A 14,733-nucleotide genomic window follows, 5' to 3' on the forward strand; every position below is an offset into this window, starting at 1 on the left:
CACGCACACACAAACTGAGCCTACTCAGAGGGAGAGAGACAAAGGAAGAGAGAGGGAGAGCGAAACAGTGAGAGAGAGAGAGAAAGAGCTCGGGACACCATCAGCTGTCACTCAGCGACTCCCTGGGGGCATGTAACAGCCGAGCTTCTGATTTACCTGGCACAGGTGAGGCAAAGAGCATGCAGGGTCAAAGCTTGAGAGTTACCTGATATATGTGAGACTAAGAAAATATAGGAACAGCATATGAGTTACCTGATATAGGTGAGACTCAGAACACATAGGACCAGAGCCTGTGAGTTACCTGGTACAGATGAGACTAAGAACATAGGAACAGAGCCTGTGTGTTACCTGGTACAGATGTGACTAAGAACATAGGAACAGAGCCTGTGAGTTACCTGGTACAGATGAGACTAAGAACATAGGAACAGAGCCTGTGAGTTACCTGGTACAGATGAGACTAAGAACATATAGGAACAGAGCATGTGTGTTACCTGGTACAGATGTGACTAAGAACATAGGAACAGAGCCTGTGAGTTACCTGGTACAGATGAGACTAAGAACATAGGAACAGAGCCTGTGAGTTACCTGGTACAGATGAGACTAAGAACATAGGAACAGAGCATGTGTGTTACCTGGTACAGATGTGACTAAGAACATAGGGACAGAGCTTGTGAGTTACCTGGTACAGATGAGACTAAGAACATAGGAACAGAGCCTGTGAGTTACCTGGTACAGATGAGACTAAGAACATATAGGAACAGAGCATGTGTGTTACCTGGTACAGATGTGACTAAGAACATAGGAACAGAGTCTGTGTGTTACCTGGTACAGATGAGACTAAGAACATAGGAACAGAGCCTGTGTGTTACCTGGTACAGATGAGACTAAGAACACAGGAACAGAGCCTGTGTGTTACCTGGTACAGATGAGACTAAGAACATAGGAACAGAGCCTGTGTGTTACCTGGTACAGATGAGACTAAAGTTCTAGTTGAAGCATAGAGGTCATGCACACTAATAATATTGAAACAAGAAAACAAGGTTACTAAGTGCTCCAGGGTAGACAATTTTTTGTCCAGAATCTAGTAGATATAAAAAAAAATGAAAAAAAAACCATCCAGGCACTCCGAAGGAAGTATTTATACTTATTTGTATTTATTCGATAGGCTTCCTATACAGACCAACGTTTCAGCATACCAAAGCCTTCATCATTGGTATGCCAAAACGTTGGTCTGTATATGGTGTCTGTATTCTTTCTCTATATATACAGATGAGAACAAGAACATATGGGATTAGAGCCTGAGAATTATCTGCTGCAGGTGAGACAAAAAACATGCAGAGTTGTAGCAATAACTTAGTGTAGATGACACCAAAAACATGTGTATTCAAAGAGTCTCCATTGCTTGGCACGTGAGACAATGTAGACCTTGACACCTTCATCTAAATGCAATATTTTTGGGGAAGGAATTTCTGCTCTGCGTCCTGAAAATAAACACGCTTGCAAATACACAGTGATCATAGGTAGCTTAGAGCATGCTTATCGATTACACACAAGTAAACGTAAGACTATAACATTGGCAAACTTTCAATTATTCAAGCAAAAAAATATAGCAAGCATGAATGCTCATGTCTTGTAAAGAAAGATATCTGCCATTACAGCATTTGTGTTCATGGCACCTCTCCCAGCTGTGTGCATCTCTTGACCTGCCTCTCCCATGCCTGCAGGACACAGACAGGTGACACCATGAATGAGGCAAAGCAGACACTGAAGATCCTGGACCAGCGCTACAAACTTCTGAAACAGCAACAGGTCACCTTAATCACTGCCCTGGATCGCACCCGTGAGAATGCTCATGATCAGATCAAGCCTGTGAAGACCCTGGCACAGGTATCAATGCCCCACCTGCAAACACTGGGTTGTAATCAAGCAGTTGTGCTGCTAATGGAACTGACCCCTCGCCTGCTCGAGGTGACCGCTGGAGGTTGAGGTTAAAAGCAGCAATCCCAGCTATAAAGAATTTGTTTCAGTATTTTACCCGAGTCCGAAAGAAGTCCCTAGAACCCCCAGTCTCGGAGTGACGAGCCCGGGGGTCCACCAGGCAATTTGGGTAAACAATTTGGATACCAAGGGTAGGGCTCACTCTGGCAGCCAATAGAACAAGGGGTGAAGGGGGAGCTTGTGTGGTTCCAGAAGCAACAAAAAGATTGATGAAAAATCTGCTTTATTATATGACTCTAGAAGTATCACAATCGCCTCTAGTGAAGAATGTATTGTATTGTATGTCTTTATTTATATAGCGCCAAAAGTGTACTCAGCGCTTCACAAAGAATACAGTACAGGGAATTATAATAATACAATAAGTGCAGCAAAAATCAGACAATGGGAAAGGAAATCCCTGCCCCGAAGAGCTTACAATCTAAGATACCCGTCTTCACGATACCCGTACTGCCTCAATGTCGAGTAATTTTAGGCGATATCATTTGTGATACAGGTAAATAAATATAAATAAGCCTGCGTTGTATTGAAGTCCCTCACTGATTGCCTGGATTCTTCTGGAACAGCACAGATCAAGATGTTCTCTTAAGCCCTTTTCTAAGTATGGCGGTATTAAACAAAAAAAGACAGGGTTGCCATGCTGCAGGGAAAAAAAAAAAGGGAAGATGTCACTCAGGCTTCTAAGGATACCGTAGAATCATCCCCAAATTATTACAGTCATTCTAAATGGGGATGTAACGCTTGCAGAAGCTGAAAGTATTAAATATGTTTTTTTCTTATAAAGCGCTGACTGAAGATGGACCTTTAAATCCTTAAAGATTGAGGCAGGTATCTTTGTTCCAATAATCGTTTATTCTTCAGAGACAAAGAATAGTACAGGCATACAGGGTCATCAGAGTGGGGAACTAGCATCATGATGGTATTCCCTAATTCTGTTCTCTGTATCAGGGGTGTGCAAAGTTTTGGAGCTGCGCCCCCCTTCTCTGTGACCCGGTGGGTCATGTGACCCCGCATTTGACGCGCGTTACCATGGTGACGCGTACGTCATATGACGCCACGTTGCCACGACGTCACGTCCAGACTGCAGAACACCGGTAAGTTGAGGTTGCAGAGACCTCGCGCGGACTCGCGGCATCTAAGTTAAATGCCTCGGGGAAGAGCGCAGGGCCGTTGCAACCGCGCCACGTCCCACCACCCCCCCCCCAACAAAATGCCACGCCCCCCAGATCTATATGTCAAAGCAAAATCTTTATACTCTTTCTAGTAACCAGCTATACAAGGCAAGTTACCCTTTTTCTCACCATCATCCAAATTATACATGGCAATGAATATTAATAGACAGCAAGAAAACATATTTCCGTCTTTACCAGTTATCTTTTAGACATTCATAGTAGTACAAAGTTTATTTATATATATATATATACACACACATATATTTATTTATATCTCAGATATCCCTGTGAGATGTTTACTTGTACAACCAAACTCCATTCTGAAAAACCTCCCTCATTCCAGGCTGATTCATTACTACTACTATCTTTAAACCATCTTTTTTATCCTACAAATATTCTTACTTTCTAAAGATGCTCTTATCATACTGATTTAAAGCCGCGGCCAGGGGGAAAGCATGCGCGCTCTCGATCACCGTGAAGCTGGGGCGATTCCTGGCCTGTTTAAAAATTGTTGTGTGGGGGGGAAGGAGGGGAGGGGGTTGCGGAGCACATTTTGGGGGGCATGGCCGTGATGTCACGCAGCTGGTTCAACCCATTGGGCGAACCGCTCGCGTGGCAAATATAAAATTATTTGTCTCGTCAAGCTGCTCTCCATGGAACGCACACGTGCGCGCGCGCTATGGCCAATCACATTGCCATAACGTCATACATTGCGCTGTTCACGCATGTACTATCACCCTGGCCGCGGCCCACTGGTGTGAACTCCTCACACATTCCAAATTCATGAGCTCTGCTATGTAGAATTTCATCAAAACGCACAAATCCTAGTTACCAAGGTTTCGACAACATAGACACAATGGATTCTTGTCACAAGACTTTTCTACGCGGACAATGTTGCAGACACGAGTTCTCTGCTCCACAAAGCTCCCAATCTAATGTTGACACGAGGAACAGGGAAATAAGTGGACTTGCCCAAAGTTAGGACACTACCTTCAGTTGCTCTGTAAATCCCGATAGTCTCTTTGTGTTGAACTTCCAGGTACGCAACTACTTGGATAATTATTGTAATAACACCACAGACAAGCGTATCCTCTCCATGTTCCTGGATATCTGCACGGATTTGAATGATTACTGCGTGAAGTTGGATGGGTTGCAGACGGACATGAGAACAGCAGGGGGCACGTTGGACGAAAGTACCTACCTTCTCAGCCCAAACAATGACTTGTCAGGTCTCAGAGCCAAGTAAGTGTCAACGGTACAGTCGTTACAGCAAGAGGCAGGCGCTTTGAGTAATCCCATCAACGCTGTATGGGAAAGCAACATACTTTGGGTGTCTGTATCAAGGCAATAGTGCCACAAAACTTGAACAATTTCATCCTGCACCTACGGATCACAGTGTTTTGCCCCAGCTCTCCTAGCTTGGGACGAGTCCAGAGTTAGGAAGGCGTTACACAGTGCACGTTATAATGAGATGTATTACATTGCGCTACTAAAAGTCTGCATCCAATGTAAGAAACTGTTCTTACATAGGCCACAGCTCTGCTCAACAAAACAAGAGCAGTGGGTCTAAACCATCTTCTCTCTGCATTGATACATGGGTCACTTGAAATTGAGCTCCTAGTCAGAGGTGATTTGTACAACTAATGGGGGAGGTGGCATGTGGATGAAGTTTTGCATCCGAGAAACCGTAAATAGCCCCTTTATAAGACAGTGGACTTCCAATAGGTTCAACACAGCACCAGAGTATAATTGCGCTCCACATACAGTCAATGTTTGGAACCTGAACTCAATGAGTTGAAGGGCCAGATGTATTAAGCGGTGCCAAATGCCTTAAGCCAGTTTAGTACCGCTTATTGAAGTGGTCAATGATTCGAACCAGGTTTTCTTGCTTCTCAAGCAGGGACATTATCACAAGGTCACTCCTTCCAAAAGTGCTCATGCTGAACACGTGGGGGCAGGTCCAGAATGGACCACTCTGACTTCAGAGCAAAACTATTGCAATCTACTGTATATGGGCAACAAAGCCAAGTTATCTGCAAGTAGTTCAATGAGTGCAAATGTGTTTTATACAGATACCCCCATGATGTTGTGAACCATCTGAGCTGCGACGAAGCCAAGAATTTCTATGGGGGAGTGGTGAGCCTGATCCCCATTGTTCTGGACATCATCAGGGAGGCTGTGTACAAGATGGAGAAGCCACAGCCCCACATCCAGCAGCTGACAGACCGCGCCGGTCAGAAAAACCAGAGTGGGGCTAAGGCAGGAGAGAATGTCTCACTAACCACAGGGACTCAGACCAGGGTTAGTCAGTTGGATTCTTCTCACCAGCAACACATTAGAAAGAGTAAAAATAAAGGCTCTTTAGAGTCACTGAAACCAGCCTGGAGACCTACAGGCAGATTGTACACCTCATAGAATTGTAACACAGCCACGCACGCGCTTTGCTCGCCTTTCACTTGTTTGCAAATCACTGCTACAATTTAGCTCACACTTTGCTATCGATAGTAATGTGCGTTCTTGAGAAATGGAGCAGTGGAAACCCTACCCCACTAAAGACCCTAGTAATGACCAAGCATCAAACATCCATAGACGCACGCAACCAGTGTGAGGGACAGATGCAGTTATCCAGCAGAGGGTAAAGTGACAGTCAGAGGGGCTTAATGCTAGTTGTGATTGGTCTCCAACTCCCTGTGCTGAAGTGGCACAATGAGGCTTTTTCAAAAGACACTGCACTTCCCTCATCAGAACAGTGGGGGCTGTACTGTGGTCAACAGGTTTTATTACAAACAAAAATTTCTTTAAGGTAGCAACCCCCATCCAAAAAATGCATGAATAGTTCAGTTCAGGTTACAATAGGCTTGCTCCACAAGCAGAAAGTCTTGTTAATCCTAAACATTGAGGCAGAATTAACTTTACACCTATGGCAGTAGTTTGCAAACTTTTTTGGTTAACGAACCCCCAACCATCTCTAGCAGCGTGTCTGAGATCAGAGGCAGGGTCAATTCTTCTGTATTTGATGCCATTTTAAAATGACCAGTGAATTGTAGGGAACCCTTTGAGGATGGCGGGGTAACTCCGATTGAAGGAGAAAAAACCCCCCAAAAAAACAAAAACACCCCCCAGTATTTGTGGCTAGCAGAGTGGTGGGCAAAACCAGTCCTCAAGGGCTATCAACAGGTCAGGTTTTCAGAATATCCCCACTTCACCACCTGTGCTGAAACAGGGATTTCCTGAAAACCTGACCTGTTGGTGGCCCTTGAGGACTGGAGTTGCCCACCCTTGCGCAAGCAGGTAGAATTTCTACTCGCAACCCCAGTACAGCTATCGCCAAGTCACGTACAAGCACCTATGTAGGCTTTATAAAAGGAGGATGCCGCTTCACACCTTCCTCACTCAGCCATTCCACTGACATAATTGCATCTGATGTAAATGAAGTCATATGGACACAAGACAAAACCTGTGTAATGCTGGGCACAAAAAATAATAAAATATTGCTCCAGGAGGTATGATAGAAAAAAGCCCATTGCGTTCAACAGGATTTTTCTGATGCATCATGTACAGCGTTTCTCCACCCCCCCCTATTTGCCTGGATAGAGCTAGATCCCCACAAACGGCAGTGTAATAGATTTACAAACTTTTGCGAGTTAGATGTGTTGCTGTTGCCTTTTGTATACTGTATATGTCACACCTAATCTCCAGTCTTGCACAACACTGCATTTACACTTCCTGATGCTAAAGCCCAGAGTTACTAAATGGTGCTAAAGCATTGACATTACTTACGCCCCATTCAAGCAAAAGAGACTCAATGCAGTTTTGCTCAGTTTAGTAGCCATGGCTACAAGTCCAATGGACTTCATGATCTTGCATTTGAATCAGTTGGGGTCAGTGACACGACTCTGCTTGGGTTGTAATTTCATTTTCTCAGATAAAAGGAAGCCTGAAGAATGTACCCAGTGTTTACATCGCAAACCCCTAAAATTGTGTGTTCACCTCCAGCACTTTGTTTTTTGTTGTACACTTCCAGCACTATATTTAAAATAAAACTATGCAGACAATTCTCCTTTTTGTTCAACAATTTCTCTTTTTCCTTTAGGCGATATAGCGGAAACCTTTTCTCGCTATGGAATTTCATCCTTCATAATAAAAATAATGCAGCAACTTCACCTTAAACTTGTCCTATTAGATTTGTTCTTCCTAGTCCAAAGTTCATGGTAAAGGGGATTAGATTTTATTTTCCTATTCCCTAAATAGTTAATATAGCAGTAAAAAAAAAAAAACCAATTATATATATATATATATATATATATATATATATATATATCTCTCAAATAGAAATATTACTGTATGCTCATTTGCATGTCTTAGACAGGTCTGCAACCTCACCTTTCACCATTATCATCCAGCACACAGCGCTTCCACTGCAGCAAGGGATTCTGGGAAATGACATGCAATTGTTTCGAAACCATACAACATGGTTCCCTGTAAGCTTTCGCTTGCTGCATTTCACAGCTTAGAGCACAGCCTGGGTTAAGATGCATAGCCAGTAAACCCACCCAAAGACAGCCGTTTCGACCTTAATGGGTCTCATCAGTGTGGGGTTGGTTATACTGGCTAAGTGTGATGAAACACAGTTTTTTTTTTATTAAAACACCAGCAACAAAAAAAATAGTGCAAAACAATCATTTGTTTTATTTGTTCACAGTTAAACACAAGCAAACCGTCTTAACATTTCTGGACACCCAGACAGCTCGAGTTTAACATTCTGTGTCTCTAACTGTGGAATTGCCCCTCTCCACGGCAATCCAATTGCATTGTGAAATTATCTACCTGCTGGACAATTAAATATAGGATGGCAAGAATGGGACACAAAGAGAAAGGAAGAAAAAAAAAAAATTTTTAAACTGGAGGTGACAAGAAATGCAAATGTGAAACTCCCTGTGTCTGTTGGTGGGTAGACTTCATTCGCAGCTTCCATCACATGCATACAGATACTCTGCACATCCAGGGCATAACAAGCTCCCCAGTTCAAGCACCATTGAATCAGAGGCACATCTCAATGGTGTCCAAGCTGCTTTTACTAATCCTGCCGTACCATATACGTGGGTCAGTCTTGCATGGCTTAAGCAGATACACTGTACCTACAGGCGTGGCCAACTCCAGTCCTCAATATACCAGTGTCAGGTTTTCAGGATATCCCTGCTTCAGCACAGGTGGCTCAGTGCTGAAACGGAGATATCTGAACACCTGACCTGTTGGGGGAGAGGGGTGAGGACTGGAGTTGAGACCCCCTGTTAAACTACAAGCTGCACCTCCCAGGTAACAAATGGTCAAGATTCATGGGAAGTCAAGAGTGGGGAGGTTAGTAAAGACCAGGGAGACTTGCAAGACGCCTTGTTCCAGGGTTTTCTGATCTGTACGAGGATATTATTGGACAAAATCAGAATCACCAATGTTACAAGCTAGTTTAAAGTCTATTGGTCACATTGATCTTGGATAATCCTAGCTTTTTGGCAGGCTGTGATCCATTTCATTGGTTCAATGAAAATATATTTATTTTTTTAACATTGGTATCCATGACCATTCAATCCAAGACATCATAAATCTTGATGTATTATGTGCTTGAGAAGCTAAAGTCCTACACCATTCATGTTGGTCCAAAGAAAGTAAATCAGAAGCGGCATAATTCAAAGGTATATCAAAAAGGTGAAAGCGCATATCCCCAGAACACAAAAGAAGCCAGTTCTGAAGTCAACAAAAATGCATACCCAGGAACGATCCTATCTCAAGGTGTTTAAATCCATAGCAATGGCTGGTTTTAGTTTGGACTCCTAATGGTGCTTGTAATGCATTGGTTAACAATACATTGCATGAAAAGGTTCATGCATTACAATTACACCATCCCAACACTTCAATAGCTTGAGAAGCAAAGTCTAGCAGACTATGTTTTTTTGCTCTAGTACAATTTTTGAATTTGCCAAATTGTAGAGTTGTACATGGTTAACATAAAAAAAAAATCCAATTAAAAACAAATCTAAAGATTAAGCCTTTGTCAATGGTGCAAAGCCAAACTGATTTGAGGCGGTGGACGACTCCTGTGCCAAGGAAAATCTGATTCTTTTGGACAGCTGTGTATTTGCTCCGGGGTAGGCCTCATTTAATATAATCTTGCACAAACAGCAAGAGCTCAGATTATGTCAGTATAATTCTGAATGCCTTCCATATGTACACAAGAACATGAATGTGTGAGGTATGCAGAATGCTTGTACGTAGTGTTTAATCTGAAAGGGTTAGTGTCAGTGCCACATTGTTTGGTGAAACTACCTGCTCCATTTTCTGACGACCTTCGGCCAGACAAGGATTGTTTTGATGCCAGTGGAACAGAACAGATCCTTCAGCAGTTAAAAGGGTTCAACACATTGCAAAATGAAAAGATGAAGCAAGGAACCAGACATGTGCATTGCTTGCCACACAAGAGAATGCATCCCTTCGATGGCACAGCAATCTCTGGACTGGAGACACCTCTTGGCAGAATTAGAAGCATGAGAGTTGCGTCAACAGGATAAGCCCCTAGAAGCGGTTGGTCCCCTATGGTCATTTTTGGCACTCCACTTATTTATGAAGTCACTTATAACCTGAGCCATATTCTGGACTAAGCTGGAGTATCCCAGTGCCAGAGAGAACGACGGAGATGCTGTGGAAAGGTAAAAACTACCTACGCTTTAACACCTCTGCGGAGAAAGAGTCTAACACATTGCTCTGCCAAGAGCCAATGGTTTCCAGTACACAGATATTTAATGTGCTTTGGTAAGGACAACTAGAAGGAACTTTAATTCACAATATTCTGCCATTACTTTTTAAGTCTTCCAAAGCCATAGCCACTCGGTGAATGCAAGAGACCAGCAAATCAACGTGGACATGATTTTAGAAACCAAAAGCATTAGTCTCAGTCTGACTAGGGCAGATGGTTGCGGCCAGAAGGGATAAAGGATGTGACCAGAGCACTGTCACCCACTGTCCATTACCCACTCATTCCATCCATTCACAAGCCCACTCTGCCAATTAAGGGAGGGAGGGGAGGGGCGGAGAAACGTACATCTGGTAGGAAGAAAAAAAAAAAAAAATAAGTTGAGATGATGGAATATAAAAGGAAAGAAGGGCCATGGAAACATCGAAGTATGGTTAAAGTGTCTATTCGGACATTCTCTTCCAGTTCAGGAAGTCTGCTACCATTGCACCGCAGAAGTAGCAAGACAGGTTTATTGGAGTTTTAGACCCTCCTTTTGAGCCAGGAGCCAGAAGGAACATAACACTGATTGCTCGGCTCCTCTCCTAACTGTGGTCATGATGTGTCTAGCTAGTCATAGTCCATGATTTGAAGCCGCCTCACACGTGGCGGTTCTGTATTGCTTGTGATCGGCGAGCCTCCTGCATTGCTTGGTGTAGGCGAGCCTCCTGCGTTGGCCTCTGTGCCGGGTTCCTGGCAGAGTTCAGTCTTTACAATCTGAGAGAGGCTGCTGATGCCGAGCGTTTCCTCATCGCACTGGCTCTCGCTCTTGTTGCGAAACAGCTCGCGGGCCCGCATGCCGAGAAAACTTTTGGAGTTTGGGTAGGAGCCAACAGTCAGAGGGACCCTGGAGGGTAGTGCCATCTCCCGCCGGCTGCATGGTGCCATTGTTCCTCTCTCCGGGGTGGAGGCGCTGCTGCTGCTGCTCCCACCTCTGCTGCTTCCTCCACTGCTGCAGATGCTTGTGCGCTTTGGGGGATTGCCATTGCTACCATTTATTTCTTCTTTGATGCCAACTGCAGGGCCTGCAACACTATCGTTGTTTGTGTCACACCTGGAAGGGAGGGAGTTGGGGAGATCATGTTTACATCAGATTGAGCGAGAAGGTCAACAATTCCAGCTACAGTCACCCAATCATCCATTAAAAACTCTAATATTGTGCAGAGTAACACTTTCATTTCTTTCATGGAATCGGCTATTGACTCAAACCCATGAGCTTTAGCCGACTATAGGGGGCTGCTACCATCAGGGCTCGAAAAAAACACAACTTATCCATGACTACTGGAAGATTGGGGGAAGACCAGTGCTACTGAAAAGACTATCTGCATCTGCAGCAGAGTTGCGAATGCTCTGTAGAGCGCGCCAAGACATAGTTCGGCACAGCTTTTGAAAGCAGAGCGGTAATTGGCATCTCTGCTTCTGACGCGGTTCTTTAGCAGCCGTGATCATTCCTGTTCTGGGTCCCTGTGGTGGACAAGTGGCCTCTCACAGTGAACTGGATGCAGGTAAAGTTACATTTTGAGACTTGGCTACTACAGGGACCCAAAGAGTGGAGAGGCAATTAGCTGTTGCCAAGCCTTGAAGTGCCCTATGGCTGGAAATAGACTGAGAAGATATGCCGATGCTCACCTTTCCTCAGCCGCTTCTGCGGTTTCTGTTTTTTCTTCTGCTGGATTCTTTATAAGACCTTCCTTCTCCAGTCGGCTGTACAGACCAAGGATATCCATCTCTAAAAACTGGGTTATCCTCCTCTGAGCTTTGTACCTGCTCTCCACAGCTTGCAACAAGCCTCTGAACACAGAAATATGTTAAAATTACAACTGGATCCACTTCACAATGCGTTACTGTCCCTTCTGGAAACAAAAGCACTGATTAAGAGCAAAACATGGATAGAAGTCTTAGGCTGCGCTTGAAGTGCCTGGCGACGTCGCTCCAAAACAAATGCATTGTCACCGTCGCTTATAGTAAGTGCGACGCGACGGAGGGACAATTTGGTAGCCAGTCAAACTTTATTTTTCAGAGGCTGTCGCCACGTGACAGCCTCTGAACCAATCAATGGTCAGGTCGCTAGTGACGTCGCTGCAACGTGAAATTCAACTTTCGTGGGTGGCGACGTCACCCGTCGCGGGCACCATACACGCGGCCTAAGTCTGTGCCAAGTAGATAAATAAAAATGCATATTATGAACCAATTTAGTCTAGACTCCTTGATGGTCTAAGACAATTAGCTACCGCTGGGCCCATTCACCGCCTGAGGTAATATCCCCTAACCCCCAATTCTAACCTCAGGACCGAAACAGTCAGTGGCTAAACGGCAGTCACCATAAGGTTTGCCTAAATAATCCTGCATCATATAATCACAGAGCAACTCTGCAGCCTGAGAGATACTGAACTATTGAAACAAAGATGGAGAAAGGCTTTGCCAGATATGCAGATTACCTGTCCTTAACCTTCACATCCTCCAAGAATTTCTTCTGTTCCAGGAAGAGCAGCTCTTTCTTTGCCAGCTGAGCATCCAGCTCCACAATGCGTCTCTGCATGCATTCCAGTCTCTGACTTTGTTGAACAACAAGACTCCGAGCTTTCTCCAATTCCTTCCTAGAGGAGAACTGCAGTAACTCCACTTCCTACAGGGATTAAGGACCTCAATTAGTCAGTAGGGAGGGGGGGGGGGGGGGGGGGAGAGGAGAAGAGACTCCAGGGTGTAAAAATGAGACACACACAAAACTACCTGGGGTGTAACATATTTCACTGCTATACATTTTGGGTGAAATGTAATGCAAACAAAGAAATGCGTGCATTTTGAGTGATTAAACAAGATAAGAAAAATATATATATAGACTGCACTTCACAGGAACATGTAGGAGTTACAGAGCAGTACTATAAAAGGCATATTGAATATCAGTATTCAGAAGAAATCATCCTGTCTTCATGCACTTATTACAATTGCAGAAAATAGTGAGGATAACAATGCAACAAGCCTTTTTTCCAAAGGCAGATCTTTGGCTATGAGCCACCTATGGCTTCCACAGCTGCATCGTGTACCCGCCAATCGGAGTTTAAATACCTTTGCGGTGTTCGTATGCTTGTGCTGCAGCTGCTCCACATACAACTCGTTGACCTCCCCCAGCACCAGAAGCTGCCTGTTCAGGAACTCCATCTGATGCTGTACCGACTCGCTGTTAGAGAGCTAGGAAAGAAAGCAGACACGATTACACCGCTCCGCAGTTGAACTTGAGTATGAAGGACATTTTGCATGAAAATACCATGTGAAAAACAAAAATACATACAATAAAAGGCTATTTGTGCAACGAGAGATTACAGATCACAGAAAGTGTTCATACATATTCCTCTAGCAATATTAGGAAGCTCTTTATTACAAATGTTTTGAAGGTAGTTTGCAGTGCTTGCACAATACAAGAAAGTAAAATACCAGGCAACACAACATTTGCGATTGGGAGCGCTCCAGGGCAGGCGGCAGCCATCTTGGATGTTGCACATGCAGGAGGTGCGCATACGCAGTAGGTGCAGAGTGCGGCGGCCATGTTAGATAGCTCCGCAAGAGCGGTGCGGCACCACATGGGCAGCCAATAAGGCTCAAGAAGCAGGATATGCGTTTGTCCAACTGGCGCACTGGCTCCATTCGTGCCAGAGGGAGTCAGCAGAGCAGGTAGTGCTTCCCTGGACTAGGTCTAGAACTGCCCCTTAGGCCCTAAGTCCCCTCAGTATTGTAGGGAAGGCCCCAGGTAGGGACGCTCCCCTTAGTATTGCTGTAGTTACAGTGTTCAGACATCGGTGACCGGACGGCCACGCGGTGCCCTCCGGCCTAGGACCAGGCCCCTATAGACATTACGGGACACACTCCTGCTGGAGTTCCCCCATGAGGCGTATTAGGACTGTAAGGAGAAGAGATTATTGGAGGCCCCATGTTGTGGGACCAGACTGATACCTTGCTCAACAGCGGTACCTGGGTACAGGATTGCTCAGGGAGGTATTAAGTGCACCAATGGTCTAGAGGGGTAGTGCTACCTCACACTTGGGTTGGACTGACATTGGGAAGGACACCAGTGTTATTGGCGTCACTGCACCCCGAGTACGTTGTGGCATTTGTCTATGCTGCGGCTATTGCACTGGGATACTGGTACTGGTTTGGTGTGGGTGTGTACAGTAAATACTTGTTTTATACCTGTGTGTATTCATTTATCTGAGTTCCTGTGATAGGGTTATCCCACCAAAGCTGGGATCCCTCAGAGGTGGAGGCGCTGCACTAAGGAGAAGGAGCTCACCCTAGGTTCCCAGTGGCGGGAGTTTAGGCCTCATGTGAGCAACAGGTATAGCAGCACGCGTAGTCGCCCGCGTAGTTTCCCTTGGGCATAGGAGGCTACATAAGTATATGCATTGTCCATAAAATGCAACTATCGCACCCACATGATCAACAGCAGCCCGGACAACGCTTGGCGTGCACTTTGGGTCTCTTCCAGGGTATAAAATGTGACCGTCACTGCACAATGTACATGCTGCTGCTCCAAGTCCCATCTGAAGGGCAATCTGGCCTAAGACGCAACTCGGACACCGAGGCAGAAGCCTCCTGCTCGTTGCAAAAGTAAAGCCTTTTCTTGCCCTGTTTATGGGGGTTTCAGACTGTCAATAAATACCTTTCCTGCCTGGTACTGTAACTTTAGTATTGCCTGTGCTAAGCCAGGGCACCAATAAAAATAAGGGTACCTGGACTATACATTTAGAGATTGAATAGTTGAGTAGTGTGCATTTCTCCCCCCTCTAA

The 14,733-nt window shown here is 44.8% G+C and overlaps 2 protein-coding genes across 7 annotated transcripts in view; one reads left to right on the forward strand and one right to left on the reverse strand.

Annotated features, from left to right (window-relative positions):
* SPACA9 (sperm acrosome associated 9) lies at positions 1 to 7,330 on the forward strand. 4 transcript variants are annotated; one of them, XM_075578759.1, is made up of 5 exons: positions 1 to 165; positions 1,725 to 1,887; positions 4,207 to 4,409; positions 5,240 to 5,468; positions 7,261 to 7,330. In XM_075578759.1, the coding sequence occupies exons 2-5, from the start codon at positions 1,744 to 1,746 to the stop codon at positions 7,267 to 7,269; spliced, it is 585 nt and encodes a 194-aa protein (XP_075434874.1). In that variant the 5' UTR covers positions 1 to 165; positions 1,725 to 1,743; the 3' UTR covers positions 7,270 to 7,330. The 4 variants fall into 4 exon arrangements, with proteins under 4 accessions (XP_075434874.1, XP_075434873.1, XP_075434872.1 ...); XM_075578758.1 differs by lacking the exon at positions 7,261 to 7,330 and adding an exon at positions 1,270 to 1,318 and having other exon boundaries at positions 5,240 to 7,224; XM_075578757.1 differs by lacking the exon at positions 7,261 to 7,330 and having other exon boundaries at positions 5,240 to 7,224.
* Positions 7,331 to 7,833: 503 nt separating this feature from the next.
* The window catches only part of TSC1 (TSC complex subunit 1), a 32,064-nt gene continuing 25,164 nt past the window's right edge, over positions 7,834 to 14,733 (reverse strand). For all 3 annotated transcript variants that reach the window (XM_075578761.1, XM_075578762.1, XM_075578763.1), the window contains exons 19-22: positions 13,018 to 13,140; positions 12,390 to 12,577; positions 11,581 to 11,742; positions 7,834 to 11,005 (exon numbers count right to left, since the gene is read on the reverse strand). In XM_075578761.1, coding sequence (XP_075434876.1) covers positions 10,522 to 11,005; positions 11,581 to 11,742; positions 12,390 to 12,577; positions 13,018 to 13,140 — 957 coding nt within the window. In that variant the 3' untranslated portion in view covers positions 7,834 to 10,521. The remainder of the gene's footprint in view (positions 11,006 to 11,580; positions 11,743 to 12,389; positions 12,578 to 13,017; positions 13,141 to 14,733) is intronic.

The sequence above is a fragment of the Ascaphus truei genome, chromosome 21 (assembly GCF_040206685.1).
Source record: "Ascaphus truei isolate aAscTru1 chromosome 21, aAscTru1.hap1, whole genome shotgun sequence".
NCBI lineage: Eukaryota > Metazoa > Chordata > Amphibia > Anura > Ascaphidae > Ascaphus > Ascaphus truei.

Coding starts and splice junctions, on each gene's coding strand:
- SPACA9 (XM_075578758.1), top strand. CDS start 1,744: ATGAATGAGGCAAAGCAGACACTGAAGATCCTGGACCAGCGCTACAAA. Junction 1,888..4,206: donor CTGTGAAGACCCTGGCACAG/GTATCAATGCCC, acceptor TTGAACTTCCAG/GTACGCAACTACTTGGATAA. Junction 4,410..5,239: donor TTGTCAGGTCTCAGAGCCAA/GTAAGTGTCAAC, acceptor TGTTTTATACAG/ATACCCCCATGATGTTGTGA.